This window comes from Nelumbo nucifera, chromosome 6, assembly GCF_055504915.1.
Source record: "Nelumbo nucifera cultivar China Antique chromosome 6, China Antique-T2T, whole genome shotgun sequence".
NCBI classification, from domain to species: Eukaryota; Viridiplantae; Streptophyta; class Magnoliopsida; order Proteales; family Nelumbonaceae; genus Nelumbo; species Nelumbo nucifera.
Genome location: NC_142654.1, coordinates 36,288,564 through 36,312,309, shown reverse-complemented (window position 1 = coordinate 36,312,309; position 23,746 = coordinate 36,288,564). Strand labels below are relative to the sequence as shown.

The 23,746-nt window shown below is 40.2% G+C and overlaps 1 protein-coding gene across 4 annotated transcripts in view; it reads right to left on the bottom strand.

Annotated features, from left to right (window-relative positions):
• Positions 1–23,448, bottom strand: part of LOC104608757 (uncharacterized) — a 35,728-nt gene extending 12,280 nt beyond the window's left edge. Inside the window, exons 1-6 of one of the 4 annotated variants that reach the window (XM_010274841.3) lie at positions 23,326–23,448; positions 23,091–23,259; positions 22,876–22,977; positions 22,674–22,788; positions 20,423–20,538; positions 9,838–10,026 (exon numbers count right to left, since the gene is read on the bottom strand). In XM_010274841.3, the coding sequence (XP_010273143.1) occupies positions 9,838–10,026; positions 20,423–20,538; positions 22,674–22,788; positions 22,876–22,977; positions 23,091–23,212 (644 nt within the window). In that variant the 5' untranslated portion in view covers positions 23,213–23,259; positions 23,326–23,448. Of the gene's footprint in view, positions 1–9,837; positions 10,027–20,422; positions 20,539–22,673; positions 22,789–22,875; positions 22,978–23,090 lie in introns of all 4 variants that reach the window. The other 3 variants (XM_088890039.1, XM_088890038.1, XM_010274842.3) reach the window with 3 other exon arrangements.
• Positions 23,449–23,746: the final 298 nt, after the last annotated feature.

Below are 23,746 nucleotides of genomic sequence, written 5' to 3'. Positions count from 1 at the left end.
GGAGGTCATGGAGCTCAAGGAGGCCGTGGTGGTCCTATGTTTAACCATGGTAGTGGGCAAAGTGGAGGTCATGATTCAGGGGGAGGTTGTGGCAGAAGACGCAGTAATAGTCCTAGGAAGTGCACATACTATGGAATGAAGGGGCACACTATTAATTTTTGTTATAATTTACATGGGCCAATCATGCAGTAACTAGTGGTGGTGGTGAAGTAGGTGAAAATCAGCAAGTTGACCAAACACCTTCTACATTTGCAAATGCCTCTAGGAAGGAGATGATGAGTGTTCCACGTAGTAGAAATCACTGTTTGGAAATCTAGATGAATTTCTTGTGAAGAGAAAGAAGAAGAAGATGAAGAGTTTCAGAAGTAGAAAAGAAAAGAGAAGAAAGAAAGAGTAAGATGTCAACCAGAATTAAATTGGTTCTGGCCGTCAACCCCTCATTATATTTTATACTTAACTTAAAAGAATAAGAGATTACAAGAATGCCCTTAGTAGGGCGGCTACTAAAGTAGTTGAACAGTCACAACTTAAAAACATAAGCTAATGGGCCTAAAGCCCAACAACTTCCAAACTTAACAACTTAAAAATATAAGAGCTAAATAACTGGTCCCAATAACTAGAAATCGGCCCAACTCAACACACGTGATGAATACGAGTGGTTTAGATTATCGATTATGGAGCTTTCGATCATATGTCTGGGACTCCATGTGTGTTTTCTTCCCTTTCTCAGTCTTCCACATCCCAAACTATTACCCTTGCTAATGGATCTACTTCTCTTATTTGTGGTGTTGGTAATGTTGGCATTGATTCATTACCTTTATCCTTAGTTTTATATGTACCCAAATTTTCATTTAATCTTATGTCAATTAGTAAATTGACCAAGTCCCTTAATTGTTCTATTACTTTTTACCCCTCTTCTTGTGTTTTTCAAGATCTCAAAACAGGGAAAAATATTGGTGGAGGGCATGAAGCTAGTGGACTATATTACTTGATGGTGGTGATTCAATAGTAGCACTTCAGTCATCTCTTGCTCCTCTCCAGTGACATTACAAGCTTAGTCATCCGTCTCTCAAGGCACTTAAGTTACTTGTCCTATCATTGAGTCATCTTTCTTCTTTGGAATGAGAGTCGTGCTAGTACAGGAAACACCATCGAGTTTCCTTCAATCCTAGAGTCGTTAGTCGAATTTTGAGTCATTTTGCTTTGGTTCATTCAAATATTTGGGGTCCAAATATAGATGTGTCGTACAATGGTTGCAAGTAATTTATAATTTTTGTTGATGATTATTCAAAGATGACATGGCTTTATCTTATGAAAGAAAAAAGTAAATTATTCTCCATTTTCCAAAATTTTCATGCAGAAATTCACACTCAATTTGGTGTTCACAAAGATTCTTCATTCTAATAATGGCTGAGAATATTTCTATATACCTTCTCAGCAATTTGAACGAGGAATTATTCATCAAACTTCTTGTACATACACCCCGCAACAAAATGGGGGTGGCTAAACGAAAGAACTACCATCTACTTGAGACTACTCGGTCACTTTTGCATCATATGAATGCTTCCAAATGATTATGGAGTGATGTTGCACTTAAATCTTGTTTTCTTAATAATCGGATGCCCATGTCTATCCTTGAAGGTCACTCTCCTTTTTCCATTTTGTTTCCTAATTTATCTCTATTGCCTCTCACTCCCAAGGTTTTTGGCTATGTTTTGTTCATAATCTAGGGCTTGCAATGGACAAGTTGGATGCACACTCTACAAAGTGTATTTTTCTAGGCTATTCTAGGACCTAGAAAGGGTATAAATACTATAATCCCATTTCCAAGTGTTCATTTGTTTGTCATGATGTCACTTTCTTTGAATTTGTTCCTTTCTTCATTGGCTCTAATGTTTCCTCCTCACCTCTTGCATTTCCACTTCCAGTTCCAATTGATGACCCCATTCCTATTGTTCTAGTTGTGACCAAACCCTCCTCGCCTCCAGTGCAAGTTAATACTAAACGGCCACCAATCATGCATGTGTATACTCGTTGACAAATACCAGCTCTTCCTCCAATTTCTTCTCCATTGACACTACATTAGTATTGCCTCCTCCTTCTGACCTTAACCTTCTATTGCTTTGTGAAAAGGTAAATGTAGTTACACCCTTCATCCTATTTTTAATTATGTTTCTGCTTCTCATTTCCAATTTGTTTCTCTTTTGTCCTCTATGTCTATCCCTAAGAATGTCTAGGAAGCTATTACCTCCCCAAGGTGGCACCAAGCAATGGAAGAACACTTTGCTTTTGCTCATAATCACACATAAGAGCTCACCACTCTTACTCCTGATAAGCATGTTGTGGGTTTAAGTGGGTGCACATTGTCAAATACTTACCAGATGGCAAGGTAGAGTGGTTGAAGGCTCAATTAGTTGCAAAGGGTTACTCAAAATTGTATGGAGTAGATTATAAAAGAGACCTTCATGTTGCCAAGATCGGCTCGGTTCATGTTTTGATATCTTTAGCAGCTATGTATGATTGGCTCCTATTTCAACTTAACATCAAGAATGCCTTCTTACATGGTGATCTTCTTTAGGAGGATTATATAGAGCACCCAATAAGGTTCGTTGCTCGGGGGGAGGATGGTAAGGTGTGCAGACTCAAGAAGGCAATTTATGGGTGGAAACAGCCTCTACGTGCTTACTTTGGTAAATTCAATTAAGTGGTAAAAGATGTTGGCATGAGGCAGTGTCAACTATCAAGTTGATCATTCAATATTCAACTATAATTTTGGAGCTAGAAAGATTTTATTGGTGGAATATGTAGATGACATTGCTATAACTAGCAGTAACAGATTAGGAATTGACAGATTGATGGCCTTTCTGCATGATCACTGTTGAGCAGGAGGCCAAGAAGAAGAAGAAAAGAAGGAGAAAAGAAGAAGAAGGAAGGAGAAGAGGAAGAAGAATAAGAGACAACTGAGTTAAGGCCTCAACTAAACTTAGCTTCAGTCGAGTGAAGCTTTGCATTTATACTATTCTGGTCGTACATAACAAATATGTCTACAGAATTACAAAAATACCCCTGTGGGTACTAAGTCTGTGAACAGTACATGTATTACACCTGTTAACACTCCCCCTCAAGTTGGGTCATAGATATCAATCATGCCCAACTTGTCACAGAGACCTTGATGTTTGGAATGGTTTAGCCCTTTTGTAAATAAGTCTGCTAGTTGGTCTTCAGAGCTGATGTATGGCGTGCATACTTCGCCTGTGATGATTTTCTCTCTGATAAAATGCTTGTCAACTTCAATGTGCTTTGTTCTATCATGTAGTACCGGGTTGGCAGCGATACTGATAGCTGCCTTGTTGTCACAGAGTAGAGTCATGGGTTTACCAACTGGAAAACCCAACTCTCCCAATAGATTCTTTATCCACATACCTTCGGCTACTCCGTGTGCCATTGCACGGTACTCAGCTTCAGCACTGGATCTAGCTACCACGGTTTGCTTCTTACTCCTCCAAGTAACAAGGTTCCCTCCTACAAAGGTGCAATAACCACTAGTAGACCTTCTGGCACTTTGGGATCCAGCCCAATCCGCATCTGTGTAAATTTCAACCCTCAAGTGTCCATGTTTCTGGAATAATAAACCAGCACCCGGGAACTTCTTAAGATACCGAAGTACTCTCTCTGTTGATTCAAGATGGGTGGACCTAGGTGCATGCATGAACTGGCTGAGGACACCAACAGCATATGCTATGTCTGGACGAGTCATAGAGAGGTACAACAATCTTCCTACAAGCCTCTGAAATTGCTTCACATCCTTAAGAGGTTCACCTTGGCTGTCACTTAACTTATGGTTGGGGTCAATGGGAGAGTCGGCTGGTTTAACCCCAATCTTTCCAGTGTCCTTAAACAAGTCTAGGACATATTTCCTTTGGGAGATGAAGATACCCTTTTTTGATCGGGCAACCTCAATTCCAAGGAAGTATTTGGCAGGTCCTAGATCTTTCACTTCGAACTGAGTGACAAGGAAGCCCTTCATCCACATATACTATTAGGGCAGCCATTTTACCTTCTACCCTTTTTACAAACAGTGTGTGATCTGACTGACATTGCCTGTATCCCCTCTGCTGAACTGCAGTATGAAATCTACTAAACCAAGCTCTTGGTGATTGCTTCAGCCCATATAAAGACTTCTTTAACTTGCACACTTTCTATTCACTTCCTTGAGCCAAAAAACCGGGGGGTTGAGCCATATAAACTTCCTCTTCAAGGTCACCATTCAAGAAGGCATTCTTGATATCGAGCTGATGTAGATCCCAATTCAGATTGGCAGCAAGAGAGAAAAGTACTCTAATAGAGTTCATTTTGGCAACAGGGGCAAAGGTTTCTGCATAATCAACTCCATATACTTGAGTAAAACCCTTTGCCACTAAACGAGCTTTATACCTCTGCACAGTCCCAATAGCCCCATGCTTAACAGTGAACACCCAATAGCCCCATGTGCCATTCTTATGAAGAGCATCAATTTCTTCCTTCATGGCATTTGTCCACTCTGGTACTGAGAGAGCTTCTGCCACATTCTTGGGAATAGGGATACTATCAATGGAGGTAAGGAAGGCACGAAATGAAGGTGAGATGTTCTCATAGGAGACAAAAGTTGGAAATGGGGTGTTTTGTGGTGCACAACCTAACACCTTTCCTGTGAGCAATAGGAAGGTCAAGATCATTAGCAACAGGGAGGTCGAGACTATCATTGGGAGTCAAGTTACCTGAGAGGGTATGATCTTCCCCCGAGGAGTTTGATGGCACTTGAGGAACAACTTCTGGATTCTCCGCAGCTCTTGAACTTGGTTGGTCTTTATGACAACGAGAAAAAACACGGAAAGGTGGAGGATCAGGAAGAGAAGGGGGAGAAGGAGAAGGATTAGGAAGAGGAGGAAGTTGAACCAGTTACTCCTCATGCCTACACTCCCCCTGAGGAGAAACAGGAAAGAATGGCTCATCTTCAAAGAAGGTAACATCCATGGAGACATAGAATCTCCGAGAAACAGGATCAAAGCAACGGTACCCTTTCTGAGAGAATGAGTAGCCAAGAAATATACACGGGATAGCACGAGAGTCCAATTTCCCCCGGGTGGGAGATAGGTTTTGGACAAAGCACCGACAACCAAAAACACGAGGAGGGATAGAAAGAAGAGGGGCCTTAGGAAAGAGAAGCTGATGTGGGGCTTTGTACTCTAACCAACGAGAGGGCATTCGGTTAATGAGGTACGTAGAACAAAGGACAGCCTCAAGCCAAAATCGTTTGGGAACATTCATGTGGAGTAGTTAACCCCGTGCCACTTCAAGGAGGTGTTGGTTCTTCCGTTCAGCCACACCATTTTGTTGTAGTGTACGGGCACAAGAGCTCCGATGAAGAGAGCCATGTGAAGCAAAGAACTCCGTGAGGTCACTATGAAAAAACTCTTTTGCATTGTCTGACTGGAATATTTGAATCTCGGTCTGAAATTGGGTGAAGACCATTCGCTGAAAATCTTGGATAATTTTTGGTACTTCCTCACGGGTTCGCATTGGATATACCCAAGTGTATCTGGAATAATTGTCAATGAAGGTAATGAAGTACTTGTGGCCACAGGTAAAGTAACAGGGCCCCACACATCAGAATGCACAATGTGAAAAGGAAACTCAGATTTACTATTTCTTTGAGGGAATTGAGTTCTACAATGCTTGCTTAGCTGACATGTTTGACAGGAAAAATTAGAAACAGACATTGACTTACACAGTTCTGGGAAAACCAATTTCAAGGTTTCAAAAGACAAATGACCCAGACGACAATGCCACAAATACATTTTACTCTTTTTGAACCGACTCATAGACTCTGTAACATGAAGGCCAGCCGTATTCTCTAGCATGTAGAGTCCATCAACCATACGACCCCTACCAATTGTCCTCCCCGAGGCCAGATCCTGAATCACACAATAGGTAGGGAAAAAAGTCACAGAACTGTTCAAGGAATTTGTAATACTACTGACTGAGAACAAATTCATAGGGAATTTTGGAACATGAAAAACATCAAAAAGTGTAAGGCCGAGGGGAAGAGAGAGAGTTCCTTGACCAGCTATGGAAGTGTATGATCCATCAGCTAGTCTCACTTTATCTCTTCCGGAAAGAGGGTGATAAGTTTGAAAGTAAGAGGACATACCAGTCATGTGTTTTGACGCTCCAGAATCGATGATCCATGGAGAGTCAAGGTTGTGTGAGGCAGCATGGAAAGCAGTGGCAAAATTACCTGATATGGATGCAAAAGAGGTGGTGGAGTTTACAATATCCTCCCTTGGGTCTAATCCAGAGTAACTATGTTGGCTATGTGGTGTTTGAGGCACAATAGAAGTGGAGGGCTGATTCTTACGAGAAACCATATTTGTCATGTGGTGTTTCTTGGTACCTTGTTGCCCGGGTCTTCTAATTACATCTGAGCCTTGCTTCTTAGGTAAATCCTGAACCCACTTTGGTTTCCCATGGACATCCCAACAAGTATCTTTGGTGTGTCGGGGCCTCTGACAATTAGTGCACCACAATCTTTCCTTATTCATGATTCTAGGTTTAGAAGTACTCAAAAAACACAGGTACACTGCCTTACAGAGCTGTTACAGTCCACAACTAGGCACTTCCTGATTTTCAGTTTCACAGAGAACCAAACACAAACACTGCAACTGCAGTACTAGAGGTTATCACCAACACTGTGTAGGAGTTCACAAAAAAACACTATACGAACTGCACATGCAGTGTAACCAGGTCTGAAAGACCTACAGTTCACAACTTTGATACAGCTTCTCAGCCCAAAAAAGGCACAATAGGAGCAGCAATACGAGTGGTGATTCACCACACCTAATCGGCTGATATCCACTTTCCAGGGCAGCCGAACAGTCACTCAAGTTCTAGGGTTCATCAACAGCCCCTTAGAGTGCAAACTAGGGCAACATACAATCGGAGGAAGGGGAACAGTCCCTACTCAGATTCTGGAACATTAACAGTCGTGCAAGAAGCCATAAACAGGAAGAGAGAAAAAAAATCTCAGTACCAGCAATAGGCAGCACAGTCATCAGTCATGAACTCGAACTTCCCTTCAGGTCAGATTGCAATAGGCAGTTCAGTCATGAACTCGAACTCCCCTTCAGGTCAGAGCCTTCCTTCGAACATCTGGGATGGATTTCTACAGTCCTCTTAGCCGGAGCAACCCAGTTACCAGCAAAAAACATGTAGCCGAACCCTTTTTCTATGCTAGGAAGTTGAACAGTCAGCATACTTGTAGCAGAGCCCTACTCGGCAGTGAAGACTAACCGCAGCACTAGAAAAGCTTCCTCCTCCTTGTCTTCGAGCATCAGTACTATAGCTCCTTCGCAGCAGAGGAGAGAGACCTCAGTTAGTTGTTTTCTAGGCCTGGATGAACCTGCTCTGATACCATGTTGAGCAGGAGGCCAAGAAGAAGAAGAAAAGAAGGAGAAAAGAAGAAGATGGAAGGAGAAGAGGAAGAAGAATAAGAGGCAACTGAGTTAAGGCCTCAACTAAACTTAGCTTCAGTCGAGTGAAGCTTTGCATTTATACTATTCTGGCCGTACATAACAATATGTCTATAGAATTACAAAAATACCCCTACGGGTACTAAGTCTGTGAACAGTACATGTATTACACCTGTTAACAATCACTTCCAAACAAAAAATCTTGGTAAAATAAAGTATTTTTTGAGAATAGAAGTTACAAAGTTGAATCATGGTATCAATTTGTGCCAAATGAAGTATGTTCTTGACTTGCTAGAGGAGATAAGGTTGTTGAGTGCCAAACTAGCTAAAACACCCATGGAGCCAAATGTCAAATTAAATGCTAATGCAAGTGAAGAATTTGAGGATCTTGGGAGATACAAAAGGTTAGTGGATAAGTTCAACTATTTAACTATTACTCGGCCAAATATATCATTTGTAGTTAATGTGGTAAGCCAGTTTATGCAAAATACTTCGGTTCCACATTGGGATGCAGTTCTAAGAATTGTGTGATATTTAAAGGGAGCTCCAAGTTGTGGTTTGCTATTTGTTATACAAGATTGGAGAAAGTCTTAAGATAAAAGGTTACATAGATGCTAATTGGGCCGGCTTAATATTTGACAGAAGATCCACTACAAGGTATTGTACCTTTCTTGGAGGGAATTTGGTGACATGGAAGAGTAAGAAACAAACTGTGGTAGCAAGGATTAGTGTTGAAGCTGAATATAGAGTCATGCCACACACTACATGTGAAGTAGTGTGGTTGAAGAATCTCCTACATGAAATTGGGTACTCAGTTGACAACCCTATGAAGTTGTATTGTGACAACCAAGCTCCAGCCCACATGTCATCTAATCCAGTTTTCCACGAGAGAACAAAGCACATAAAGGTTGATTGTCACCTTGTAAGAGAAAAGGTGCTTAGTGGAGTGATAAATCCAACACATGTGAACTTAGGAAGTTAATTCGCAGATTTGTTTACAAAAGGGTTGAGTTAGGGAAAAGTGGATTACACATGTAATAGGTTGGGACTATATGACATATACTCTCCAGTTTGAGGGGGAGTGTTAGAGTTGGTAGTCAGGGGTATTTTGGTCTTTATACCTTATTTTATTGGTGTTATGTTCATTATATCTCAACTTAAGTAATATGTCCCATACTAAATTAGGGGCATAAGTGTCTTTGTATTTCTATTACAAAAATACAAATAAGTCCTGGAGAGTTATTGAAGTCTCTCTAGCTGAAGCTGCTGAACCAAAGGTTTTCTCCTCTAGTTCTCTCCTTTTCTTCTCTTCCTCTTCTTCTCCTTCTATTCTTTCTCTCTTACGCTAGGATTGAAACTAGTTAAGATCGAACCACCAAGAGCACTAATCATTGAAGGCTCTAAACTGGTAGTTGGGTGGTTAAACGAGCCAATTACATCAATATGGACTTATAGGGGAGCTATAGAGAGAGTTAAGTGGCTGACCACAAACATGTAAGGATTCAATGGAAAAGGAGATCCGCAAATGGTATGGCAGATTCTTTAGCTAAGCAAGGGATTACTAAGGATCATTTGTATTGGGCTTAGTGTAACTTATTTTTTTATTTGTTTTTGTTTTTGGAGGCTGCAACTCGTGCCTCCAGTTGGGAAGTTTTCATTGTAAAATTATTTGCTTTTGCTTGATCTAATGAAATTTCTATTACTTGGGGTGGGGGACAACAATTGTTTTCAGGCCATATGGGGGAATGACAATGTAATGAATTAGGTAGGCATATTGCTAGGCCTAATTTGAGTACTATTAATTGTACATATCATATTTTTTTATCACAATCAATAAAATTTACTGTTGCCAATAAAAAAACTTGTTATCAAAAACAAGAAAAGCATATTTCGATGGTAAAATGGATAGAAGAAAGTTGGTCATACCTGTATGATAGGGAGTAAAATAAAAATCCAATAGGGAAAAAAAAATGAAAACTCAAGAGCTACCAACATGACCAACCAAGAGGTGAAGGATATAATGGAAGTCAAGTAGACAGCATATCGTGGCACCTGGAGTTGTATAGAGAACTAATCCAGAGAAATTCCAACAAAATTTGGTGCAATTAAATGATCAAAACTTATTATCATATGTTTTTCTTCAGTAGAATACAATACGATTTAATAGAACTTCAGCATATAAAATCTCCAATCTGTCATACTTAATGGTAAATACCTCTTTCAGAATTTATACCACTACTGGTGCATATCTCTACCCATAAGGTGTTATTCCAATAAACCAATGTGAAAAATATGCTACTATATTGGTAAGGTTCATACTGCAACAAACCTATCCCACATTGGAGCTGTGCTGAGAATAAAATGAACCTTTTGATGGAGTCCGTCTTGCATATCCTTCTTTCCTCCACGAAAAGCATCCTTAATCCAACCAGAAAATGTACCCTTCGGCTCTGGTTTAAGCTGTGTCCATTGGTCAAAAGGAATGACCTCTGATGGAAAATCATTTGAATGAATGATCCTAGAAAAGTTAAGGAAATTTTCCTATAAATGCATGATTACATTCCAGGGTAATTTACAGCCAGGAAATCTATAATTGAATGCAACCAGGTAAAACACTATCAATTAACCAGTCTTATTTACCATGAGCATACACTTTATAACTAACAGCCATCAAAAGTGTATTTATGCAGGAATTTAACGTGAAAATAGCAATCCCCATCCTCATATCTGTCCTCATTGGTTAAAATGTATTCACTTTCTATCCCCATTCTCAAAGCATGTTCTGATTCAAACAGATGTCTCGTGAAACCCTCTAATCTAAAATAAGAACTTCTACAGGTAACTCCTTACACCCAAACTCAAAAGGGGAAAAATGCCATTTTTCTCTTCTAAAACATGACATACACAAGTTCCTTCAAAGACATTTCCAGATGACAAAAGTCATAACTAACAAAGTTAGTAGTACAATACAAGGAAATGGGTTGGAGCCAAGTTACATGAAAACCAGACATAACAAATAGGGCTGCAACTTGAGCCAGTTAAGACTGAACCCAACCCAAAAAAGTTGGGTTGGGTTGAAAAGTATGAATCCAACTTAACTTCAAATTTGTATGTGTAAAGCATGAAAAAGGTCTTAGCTGGGAGGCTGAAAAAGGTGTTGTCATTGGTAATTTCACAACATCAAGGAGCTTTTGTTGAGGGAAGGCAGATCATTGTCAAAGTTTGGTGGCAAATGAGTGTGTAGCAGAACAAAGGAAAAGGGCCAGTGTGTAAATTGGATTTAGAGGAGGCTTATATTTTGTTGATTGATCATTCCTCTTACAGATATTAGAGACAATTGGTCTAGGGGAGAGGTGGAGAATATGGATTAAAGGTTGTTTGATCTCAGTGCACTACTCAATATTGGTATATAGTGTGGTAAGGAACTTCTTTCCAGCAAAAATTGGATTAAGACAAGGACATCCTTTATCTCCTTTCTTGTTTACTCTACTTGCATATATTCTGAGCAGAATGATATCTAAGGCTGATCGTGATAATTTGTTTAGAGGGTGGAGGGTAGGAAGGCTTGAGGTGACAGTTACACACTTGCAATTTGTAGACAATAAGTACTGGCTGGGATGTTAGGGTGTGAGATCAAACAGTGGCCATTGGAGTACTTAGGACTACCTTTAGGAGGGAACCCAAGATCAGAAATCTTTTGAGAAGCTGATAGTAGAGAGATTCACCAAGAAGTTTGCCCTCTGGAAAAGGAACTACATCTCTTTGGGGGGGAAGTATAACTCTAATTAGAGCAACCCTAGATAATTTACCCATCTATTACCTCTCTACTTTCAGGATTCCAATGAGGATAGCAGGACAGCTAGAGAAAATGATGAGAGACTTTCATTGGGAACCTGAAGACTGTGGCATAAGATCATTGAAAACATTCACAAAGTGATGAGTAATGGTTGGGATGCAAAAGTAGCTCCTTCAACCTCGATCTCTCCATGGAAAGCAATTCAAGGCGTATAACCAATCCTCATTAATTTCATTAGATTTGATGTGGGATGTGGATCAAATGTCCTCTTTTGGGAAGATCTCTGGTTGGATGAAATTCCCCTCAGTACCCTTTTCCCTGACCTGTACTCAATTTCCAATATAAGTGTGAACCTATTTCGAGATTTGTCACCTATTCTCCTTCTGGTGTGAGTTGGGATTTTGGATTTAGGAGGAGATTGAGAGATATTGAATGTGAGGCCCTTATTCTTTTGTTGGACAAACTTAGGTCAACTTTCTTGGTTCAATCTATGGAAGACACTAGGATGTGGACGAACTCACTTGATGGTAATGTTACTTGCGCCTCTTTCTTCAACATTCTTGTGCAACCTATTGTAGGGGGGAGAACTTCCCGGTGAAAGAGATTTGGAGTAAGCCCATACCACACAAAGCATTGTGTTGGGAAGTTTTTCTTGGGAAGGTGAACACCTGTGAAATGCTTCAAAAAAGGAGACCAAATAAATGCCTCTCCCCTCATGTGTACTTCATTGGATTTGCAAATGGAGAATCCTTACCACATAATTCTATTTGCTCTCCTTTTGGGTGCAAGTGGATTTCTCCTCAAGATATGGTAAGTCTGTTCAGCCCAAACTTCTTAAGGCAACCAACAAAGAGAGGAAGAATTATGTGGAAACAGTAAGGACAGCCGTGGTGTGGACTATTTGCAAGGAAAATAATGCAAGAATCTTCAATGAAAAGCATAGGTCAAAAGAAAAAATTGTGGAAATTATAAAAGTGAAAGTGTCTCATTGGATAAAAACACTTGATCTCTTCAACAGCTTTACAATGACTGATATAATAAGGGTGTGGAATGAAGTGGCTCATTCTTCCAAAGAAAAGGAAAGTGATGGAGTGGAAACCCCCACCAAAGAATAGAATAAAGCTGAACTTCAATAGAAGCTCAATGGGGAAACCCGGGATTGGCAGGTATTGGTGGTGTCTTCAGAGACATTTCAAGACCTATAAGGGTAAGGGATTCCTTAAAGACTGAGCTGATGGCCCTACTACAAGGCCTAAAATTTGCTAAACAATCAAACTTTTAAAACTTGGAGGTTGAAGGGGGACTCGAAGTTGGTTGTTTCATGGACTACCAACAGGTGCAACATACCTTGGATCTATAGACAAGCTGAGGAAAATAGAAATCTTGGCAAGGGACCTAAATGCCAATTTTAATTGGACAAGGACTGTATGGGATGGCCGACACATTAGCTAAACAAGGGGTCTATAGGCAGCAGTTGTTTTGGGCTATTCTGTAATCTTTTAGGCTTTGTTTCCCAGCTCTATGTTTCTTGGGTGAAAGATCACCCTCTATAATGTAACTTAAAATGTTTTTTCAATAAAATTACTTTCTTCTTGTTGATCAAAAATAATGTGTAAAGCATGATAGCCATGTCCTTTTATATATAATAATGCTAAAACTTAATTGACTTTGTTTCTACTGTAGCTACAGTAGTCCGAACCAGTAAGGAGAAGAAGAAAGAGAAGGAGAAGAAGAAGAAGAAGAAGAGAAGAAGAAGAAGATGAAAGAACTGTCGAACCTGATAGCTAAACCCTATCAGTCGACCTCTTAATAGTGATTAGGCTTCTAATTAAATGTACAAGGACTAAACTGCCCCTACTTAGTATGGGACAGAGAACCTCTAATAAGACTGCCACATAAGCTCATAACTTAACCAAGGTGAGTTGACTAATCTACCCTTATTCGGCTAACTCTAACACTCCCCCTCAAGCTGGAGAATATATGTCATATAATCCCAGCTTGTTACATATATAGTTCACTCTCCCTGAGCTTAAGGCTTTTGTAAAGAAATCTGCCCACTGATCACCTGAGCTTACGTGTTCTGTGCTTATCTCTCCAGTAAGAACCTTCTCCCTCACAAAGTGGCAATCAATCTCTATGTGCTTTGTTCTCTCATGAAAAACAGGGTTGGATGAGATATGGAGCGCAGCTTGATTGTCACAGTACAACTTCATAGGTTTATCCATGTGGAACCCGATTTCTTGTAGGAGATTCCTCAACCACACTAATTCACATGTAGTGTGTGCCATGGCTCTGTACTCGGCTTCAGCACTGCTTCTAGCCACAACCGTCTGCTTTTTACTCTTCCACGTCACAAGATTTCCTCCAAGAAATGAGCAGTAACCTGTAGTAATCTTCTATAAGACACAGAGCCCACCCAATCTGCATCCGTGTACCCAACTACTTCAAGTTTTCCTCCTGGTTTATACAATAGCCCACGGCCTGGAGCTCCCTTCAAATATCTTACAATTCTAAGAACTGCATCACAGTGAGATATACGAGGGTTCTGCATAAATTGGCTCACCACACTGACTACAAAGGAGATGTCTAGTCTCGTGATAGTCAAATAGTTCAGCTTCCCCACTAGTCGTCTATACCTTCCAGGATCATCAAATATTTCCCCTGTATCATTGCTCAACTTAACATTTGGTTCCATAGGAGTCTCAGCCGGTTTTGCACCTAACAGTCCTGTTTCGTCCAATAGATCGAGAACATATTTTCTTTGACACAGGTTTACACCTTGTCTTGATCTAGCAACTTCTATACCCAAGAAATACTTCAATGTCCCAAGGTCTTTTGTTTGAAAATGATTTTGTAGAAAGACCTTGAGTTTGTCGATCCCCAATTTGTCACTGCTAGTTATGACAATATCATCCACATAGACCACTAATAAAATCTTTCCAGCTTCTGAGTCATAGTTGAACACTGAGTGATCAACCTGGCATTGTTTCATTCCAAAATTCTTCACCACTTCACTAAACTTCCCGAACCAAACACGAGGCGATTGTTTCAACCCATAAATTGCCTTTTTTAGTCTACACACCTTACCAGCCTCCCCCTGAGCAACAAACCCAGGTGGTTGCTCCATATATACCTCCTCTATAAGGTCACCATGAAGGAAGGCATTTTTTATGTCAAGTTGAAATAAGGGCCAATCATACATAACTGCCAGGGAAATTAACACACGGACAGAGCTAATCTTAGCCACTAGAGAGAAGGTCTCCATATAGTCCACTCCATACAACTGTGAATACCCTTTAGCAACAAGTCTGGCTTTCAAACGCTCCACACTACCATTTGGCAAGTATTTAACAATATACACCCATTTACAACCCACAACATGCTTACCAGGAGGAAGAGTAGTGAGCTCCCACGTGTGAGTATGCTGAAGAGCAGAGAGTTCCTCCTCCATTGCCTGCCTCCACCCAGGTGAACTAAGAGCCTCTTGGACATTGTTAGGTATGGAAATAGATGACAATAGTTAAACAAACTGGCGATGTGAGGCGGAAATGCAAGATACTGAAACAAAATTGGAAATGGGATGGAGAGTAAAACTACGTTTACTTTTCCATAAGGCAATGGGTAGGTCAAGTCCTGAAGGTTCAGCAACAGGAGCAACGATAGGATCCGCGGACAAGGTAGAAGCTGGAGGAGGGGCTAGTGTCGTTCGACGTGTATACACTTGCCGAATTGGTGGTCGTTCAGTAGGGATCTGCACTGGATGAGATGACGAGTCAACTCCAACAGGAACACCCGGAATGGGATCACTGACCGGAAGAGGAAGAGGAAGTAAAGGTGGAGACGAAGATGCTTCAGTTCCTGAGAAGAAGGGAACAGACTCAAAAAAGGTGACATCATGACAGACATAGCACTTCCGAGTAATGGGATTGTAACACTTGTACCCTTTTTAAGTCCAAGAATAGCCAAGAAAGACACACTTAATGGAGCGTGCATCCAACTTGTCTATTCCAGGACTCAGATTGTGAACAAAGCACACACAGCCAAAGATACGAGGTGTTAATGGAAAGGAAGACAAGGTGGGGAACAAGATAGAGAAGGGAGACCGACCATGAAGAATAAAGGAGAGCATCCGATTAATGAGGAAACACACAGTAAGTACAGCATCACTCCAAAACCGTTTAGGAACACTCATATGATGAAGAATAGACCGAGCTGTTTCAAGGAGATGACGGTTCTTCCGTTCAGCCACCCCATTTTGTTGAGGAGTGGATGCACAAAAAGTTTGATGAATGATGCCATGTTGTTCTAAATACTGTTGAAAGGAAGTTAGAAAATATTCACGACCATTATCTGAACGAAGAACTTTGATTGGAACACCAAATTGTGTACGTATTTCAGCATGGAATTTTTGAAAAATGGAAAATAATTCACTCCTTTCTTTCATTAAATAAATCAATGTCATTCTTGAACAATCATCAATAAAAGTGACAAAATACTTGTAACCATTATAAGACTCTATTTTGATCGGGCCCCAAACATCTGAATGAACCAAAGCAAAAGGACTCAACATACGACTTTCAACTCTAGGACTGAAGGAAACACGACGATGTTTCCCAAACTGACACGACTCACACTGTAACACTGACAAATGACTCAAAGACGGAACTAGTATCTTGAGTGCTTTGAGAGAAGGATGTCCCAGTCGACAATGCCACTGTAGAGGAGTGAGTGAAGTCTGAAGTGCAACTGACGATCCACCACCGTCAAGGTAATACAATCCACCAGCTTCATGCCCCCCACCAATCTTCTTCCCCGTCCTGAGATCCTGAAAAACACAAGAGGAAGGGAAAAAAGTAACAGAGCAGTTAAGAGTCTTGGTTAATTTACTAACAGACATAAAATTGAATGGAAACTTAGGGACATATAGAACAGATGATAAAAAAAGAGAAGTCATGTCAACATTGCCAACACCACAGATGGGAGAGGAGGAACCATTGGCAAGGGTAACAGTTTGAGATGTGGAAGTTTCAGAGAGAGAAGAGAACACACCTGGAGTCCCGATCATGTGATCAGAGGCTCCAGAGTCAATAATCCAAAGAGAGGTTTTAGATGACAGGCAAGCTATACCTGAGTGGGCAAGAGTAGTAGTAGTGTGCTGTGAAGTGGACTGAAGGAACCGCTCATACTCATCACGCGGTACACTCACCATCTCCCTTCCGGAAACAGATGTAGATGTGGAAGGAGTTAGGTCTGCCTGTTGATTATCACTAACATCAACCCCACCAGCAACAGCATGATTGGCCCATTTAGAGGGAAGGCGGCCATGAAGATCATAACAGAAATTTACGGAATGTCCTTCCCTGCCACAGTGGGTACACTTCCTTGTAGAGCTGCCTTTTTCTTTGCCACGGCCTCCCCCTGAGTCACGACCACCACCACGGCCAAATATGGAACCACCATGACCTCCTCGGGAGGCCTGTCCTCCCCCTTTCGTACCACGTCCACCTCCTCTGGCTGTCACAAAAGCTGATCTATCAAACTGTGTGGGATTCTCTGTCTGTCCCAAAGAAATCCTACGAAGCCGAGCAAACACTTCCTCAAGTGTAGGAAGGGTAGAGCCCCCCAATATTTGGGTCCTAACTGGTTCATACTCTGATTTCAACCCCACTAAGAACCTTGTGACATCTAGTTGTTCCCTCTATTGTTGCTGAACCTTAACATTTGGAGTGAGAGGATGATAGACATTGAGTTCATTTCTGAGGTTCTTCATACTGGCATAGTACTCTTCTAGGGTTTTATTTCCTTGTTGCAGACCAAAGTACTCCTGATAGAGCTGATATACCCTTGTAGTATTATCTTGCCCAGAATACAACTTCTTGGCATGTTCCCATATGTCCTTAGCTATATCTAAGAACATGAAGTTGGCACTTATTTTGGGTTCCATACTGTTCTATAGCCATGTCATGATTTGAGCATCCTCCTGTTCCCGATCATCAAACCCTGGAGAGTCAGCCGGTGGTTTATCTTCTTTCACATGCTTCACTTTTCTCTTTGCCTTGAGAAAAACTTCCACCGACTTGGCCCATGGAACATAGTTCTCACCATTCAGTTTAATTGAGGTCATCTATACACCTAGATAGTCAGAGGAAACCATCACACTAGGTTTCTGATCACTATAGCCATCTCCCATTGCTGCCATGATACTCTTTCAATGCTGCCTCTAATCTGAATTCCCAATCACCAACTAAGTGCTGCTGTCAAGAGTTTGATGTTCCAGAACCTACAGCAGTCCCTAAACACAATGATAGATACACGCGCCTTTGTTCTTATCCACACCACTACTGATTTCACAAAAAAAAAACCACAGACTACACCGACATTAATTCAGCACTTACTAACCACATGCAAGCTCTCTTACAACTACTCAACAGAGTTTGTGCATCACAAGCACCACCACACAGCCATAACTGTCACACACAATACAGACATGCTTCAACGCTTTTAAGAGGGCACCAGTCCCTAAACACAATGATAGATACACACGCCTTTGTTCTTATCCACACCACTACTGATTTCACAAAAAAAAAACACAGACTACACCGACATTAATTCAGCACTTACTAACCACATGCAAGCTCTCTTACAACTACTCAACAGAGTTTGTGCATCACAAGCACCACCACACAGCCATAGCTGTCACACACAATACAGACATGCTTCAACGCTTTTAAGAGGGCACCAGTCCCTAAACACAATGATAGATACACACGCCTTTGTTCTTATCCACACCACTACTGATTTCACAAAAAAAAAAACACAGACTACACCGACATTAATTCAGCACTTACTAACCACATGCAAGCTCTCTTACAACTACTCAACAGAGTTTGTGCATCACAAGCACCACCACACAGCCATAGCTGTCACACACAATACAGACATGCTTCAACGCTTTTAAGAGGGCACCACAAAACCAACAAAAACTCAACTAGTACCATTGCATTACACCTTGCACCATTCGGCCACCTATAGTAGCAGACCTTACACCATTTGGTCACTGTAAACACAGCCTGTTCTTGGAATTTTTCCAAGAACCAGGGCAACAACCAACCTAGTTCTCTAGGTTCTGATCAGTCATCTCAAGTTCTTGAAGATTTTCAACCCAGAAATACCAACAGCACACAGAGGAGAGATAACCAACCTTCGTTTGAGAGCTTCATCCAACCATTCACTGCTGAAGTTGTTTTCTTAGGAAAGGAGGTTCTGTGCACCAGAAAAAAAAAAGAGCTGTGATGTTTCAGGCCTGGGACGAACCACTTTTCTCCATTGACAGCCCAGAGAAGAAAAGGAGAGAACTGAAGCACGAACTGAAGTTGTCACGAACTGAAACAGGTCACGAACTGAAGTTGTCACGAACTGAAACAGGTCACGAACTGAAGTTGTCACGCTCTGATACCATGTTTCTACTGTAGCTACAGTAGTCCGAACCAGTAAGGAGAAGAAGAAGAAGAAGATGAAAGAACTGTCGAACCTGATAGCTAAACCCTATCAGTCGACCTCTTAATAGTGATTAGGCTTCTAATTAAATGTACAAGGACTAAACTGCCCCTACTTAAGTATGGGACAAAGAACCTCTAATAAGACTGCCACATAAGCTCATAACTTAACCAAGGTGAGTTGACTAATCTACCCTTATTCGGCTAACTCTAACAGACTTCAACCTTTTTTTTGGTAAGAATTGACCTCAACCCTTGAGTTAGGAAATAAGGATATTTGGCAAAAGGAAGTAGAGAACTCGAGCCAACCCAAGCCAAACCCAACCCGAAAATTTTGGGTTGAGTTAGGCTTAGGGTTGAGGGTTCAACAGCTTGGTTCAGGTTAGATATAACCTCAAGAACCCAACCTAACCCATCCTGACCTAAACCCCTAATAACAAATTATAATTCTCTTTAATATTAGATTTGACCATTAGATCTCAAGTTCTCAACAGTCAACACCAAAAAGCATGACAGCACAAGTTGCTCTCTACACAAGCAACATCTAGGGCACATCATCACCACACAGAAGATGGTGCAAGGTCCACACGCAACAAAGAATTTTTTTTTCTTTAAGTATTATATATTGCCAATCTTATTACAGGTCAAAAAATAGCAACTTGGCTATCATTTCTAAAAGAATACTGTGGCCATTATTGTGCAAAATATGGAAACTATTTACCATAGTTTCTCCCTTTTCCATGAAAAATGATATGAGTGATAGAGAAATTGAAAGTTATCACAATCAATATTCACACCGTAAGGCAGATATTCCACTTTGATACCCATCCAACTTAAAAAGAGCTTCATTATGCACCAGTGTTGGTGTGATTCAGCACAAAGACATGGGGACAAAGTTTTAAAAAGACTTGGATGTATCTTTGTTATTGATCAAAGAAAAAGACTTGGATTTATGGGGAAATGATATGTCATGACCCTCCTAGCCTAATAGAGTGGTCTCCCAAATGATGAATGATGAACCATATCTCCATCTCTGGTTAAATGTTGACCAGTGACTAAGAAAATTAGTGTAAACAATATCATGTGTGACCACCAGGTTATCTACTGAACATGGCTTCTTGGCACCAAGAATGGGTTTCCTAGAGAGAATTTCATTGAAAAAAGGACAGGATAACATTGTCAAAGCTTGGATTTGCTGCATTCATCGTAATTTGAACATTGAACTGCTTGCATTTCTTGTGGGAACCAAATTGCATTAATGGTTCTTGTAATGGTATTAAGAACAAATTATCTGCAAAAAGAACTTTGGAGGAAAAAACATTGTTTCTATAATCAAGGAATTGTTGGCTTCATACAAGGAACTGCAGACTATCAAATTTTTCCAATTCCTACATGACAGAACAATAAAACAGCCGAAGTTTCCATGGTCATGTTTTAAATATTGTTCTACTTAATCAGTAACCAAAAGAGCTATCCATGTAGCTAGAGAATGATGTTGGTTTCCATGTAATGTAATGTTTCCAAGGCAGGCCCGCTTCACCCCATGCTTACCTCACTGCAACAACATGCATGAACACAAAAAAGAAGAAGAAAACTGAAAAAAAAAAGGTATTTATGTAAACCTGCAATTTCGATTTGGGAGTACAACCTTGACAGAAAGATATCCTTCTGGCAAAGTTACTCCCCTTTGCTCCAGGTATGATTCAAGAACAGTAACTTGTCGTTTGGTTTCAAGCACCTGAAATAAAGAAAATAAAAATGATAATCAAGTTACATGGTTGATAGATCTCCATTTCTTTGTTTTGCACAATAAATCCAATAAATGATCAACCAAAGAACACAACAGAGTTAGACTAAGGTTTCATGAAACTACGATGCATGCAGTAGAAAGTTAATTGTGAAAGTTATTAGAGACGGGGATTGATTCATAGGAACCTATAAGTGATAACATCAACATGAAATACACATTTATAACCCATATATGACTACTACCAACACTTTGGAATAAAAAAATGAAATTAAGCAAGCATGGACTTATTAAAATACGTATCTGAGAATTTGAGATTTAGAATCAATCTAAATCATACTGTTATGCATTTTCTCATAAAATTACCATATATTTGGCAATACAACTTTTTTTTTTATTTTCTTTAATTGTTGGACCTCAAACCTTAATTTATGATGCCCAGATACAGATACCAACATGGACATGGGTACAAGAAATGGGGATACAACTCCCCATTTTCCTAAAATCCCAAACACTAACACAGGCACAGGCATTCCATATGATATGCTCATATCATGTATCTTGTTTTTGAAGCTAGATGTCATTTCTCAATACTTATGTCTTGCCAAATTTAATTAAATTTCTAACACCTGCAGAATTTTTTATAGTATAATTTATTAAATAATAGCAATCATATATATTTTAAGAGTGTCAATGTTATAGGGTACATCTAGTCCATGCAGTACCCGACATCTTATCACAAGTACAAATACTGTCCAATACTAGTACAACAGGCATATACTGGTATCTAGGCGGCATCATAGCTCCAAATACATTATGCATCTTGTTCTTTTTTCCTTTACTGTTTTCTTTCTAGGTTTTAAACATAAAATAGTTTTTAGTTAATAATCTAATGCACAAATAGGAAGAGATTGAGGAGGATGTCGCCCAAAGAATTAGAGCAGGATGGGCAAAATGGAGGGGCACATCTGGAGTATTATGCGATAGGTGAATACCACTTGAGTTAAAAGGAAATTCAAAATTCCATAAAACAGTTGTGAAACCAACAATGCTGTAGGGAGCAGAGTGTTGGGAAGTCAAGAAACAATATGTCCAAAAAATTAGTGTGGCAGAAAGGTGCAGGCTGAGATGGATGAGTGGAAAAACTGGAAATGATGGGGTTAGAAATGATGTCATTCGAAGGAACCTAGGAATAGCTCCAATAGGTAATAAACTGAGAAAAAGTAGACTAAAATAGTTTGTCACGTGCATAGAAAACCATCTACAGCACCCAAAGAAGTGATTTGTTGTAAGTTGAAGGGGCTAGAAGGACTAGGAGCAGACCAAAAAGGACATGGGTTGAAGTAGTAGGAAATGACTAAAGAGCTCATAATTTAACAATGGATGTGGCACTAAACAGAAAGGAATGGCAAAACAGGGTTCATGTAGCTAACCCCATAAGGTTAGGACAAGGTTTAGATGACGATGATGATGATGATGATGATGAATCTAATTCACAAATAGGAAGTTCAATTTTTTTTCCAAAAAGGAAAAGATGTAATTAATGTTCCAAAGATTGGGAGCTTGTGTAACAAATACACCGACGTTACCTATATTCAGCATTTCATACTTCCCCATTTCAGTCAAGTAGGAAATCATCAACATTTCAAACCAAGATCATCCTTCAGAATGATTCTTTCATCCAATACAGTTGGAACGTAAACTACAACTAAATAACATATAATATTCTCCCCTGGGAAAAAGACCAATAGCTATATCTTTGAGGCATCTTATAGTGGTCAAATCTAACTGCTTAATCCTTAACGTTGACTCCAATCCATTGTTTCAACCAATAAAAAGCTCAAGTACGATTTTCTGTATCGGTATAGGCCAAAGAGGAGTCTTTAAATGAACGAGAATTCACAAACAGATATCAGGAAGTCAGTTAGCATTAGATTTTTTATTTAAGCATTCTACCCTGGTAAAACATATAACAATTAGCAAACAAAACAAATAAAATATTTTTGAGTAAACAAATAGTAGCCGGCATGTCATGCGGGTGCCAGACCCGAGTATACGGTACCAACACAAACAGAATATTTGAATCAAGCAGTAAAGCAGGGAATAATCCAACAAGTGCGACTCACGGGATCAGGATGCCTCTCTGTCTTGTGTTTGTTTTCGCTTGTACAAACCCAGCTTCCATCATCATCGATTCCCACAAAACCGGAGAAATTCTTGACTGAAACCACCACTGCCTCTCTGAAAACAAAAACTAGACTTGTAGAAAACCGGAATTGCATTTGCATTTCTTCGCAGGATTCAACCCAGAAGAGTAAAATGTCTAACCCTTTCGTCAGAAGAACCATATCGACATTTTGTCGAGAACCCGTTTCGGCGTCTGGAATTCTAAGTCCCAGGTACACTTTCCCGCCATAAAGTTTCTCGATCCTACATAACATTCGAGATACCCAAAATGAAAATTATTCGTTGCATAGTTTCTGTATTGATGTTAACTATGGTTTGAAATAGATTAAAGATGAGCAATAAGCGAAAACACACACCTGCTTGCAACCAAGAATTTGGCATCAGAATCGGTGGCTTCGATTTCGAAGTCATCGTCATCGTGAAAAAACCGCCGGAGCAGACGGTAAATCACCAATCCGCAGATAACCTCTACCCACATGATTCGGTCGAATCGGCGCAGATAAACGCGAAGCCGTCTGGAAATTCCTGCAGAAAAAAAATCTACGATGTAAGCTAGAAATAATGCAAAATAAAAATGTTAAACACTGCTACCGAGGAGAAGTGCAGTAGCGTGGAAATGTGGAATCACTAAAGAGTGTGACGTGCCCGTCGCTGTACTCTTTTACGTTGTATTTTTGTTTACTTTTTCTGATAAAATCTATAAAGCATCTCAACTCTGTGTGGGTACTTTATTTTAGAATAAAGGGGTAATAGGATATAAGGGCAACTTTTTGGGTTTAATATCAATAAAAGTAATATATTTAAAAATAGATTAATTTTTTTAAAATAATATCAATAAAAGGCAAAAACACTGTTCACCAAAGTTGCCATCCACTGTCGTTCGCTGTCGCCTGCTGCCACCTCTACCTCCGTCAATGTTGTCAGAGGTGGTCGGAGGCAGAGGTGGCAGCGGCGACACTAGTGGTTTCTCTGTCCAACGCCGCCACCTCCGCCCACCTCTGCCTCTGCCTCC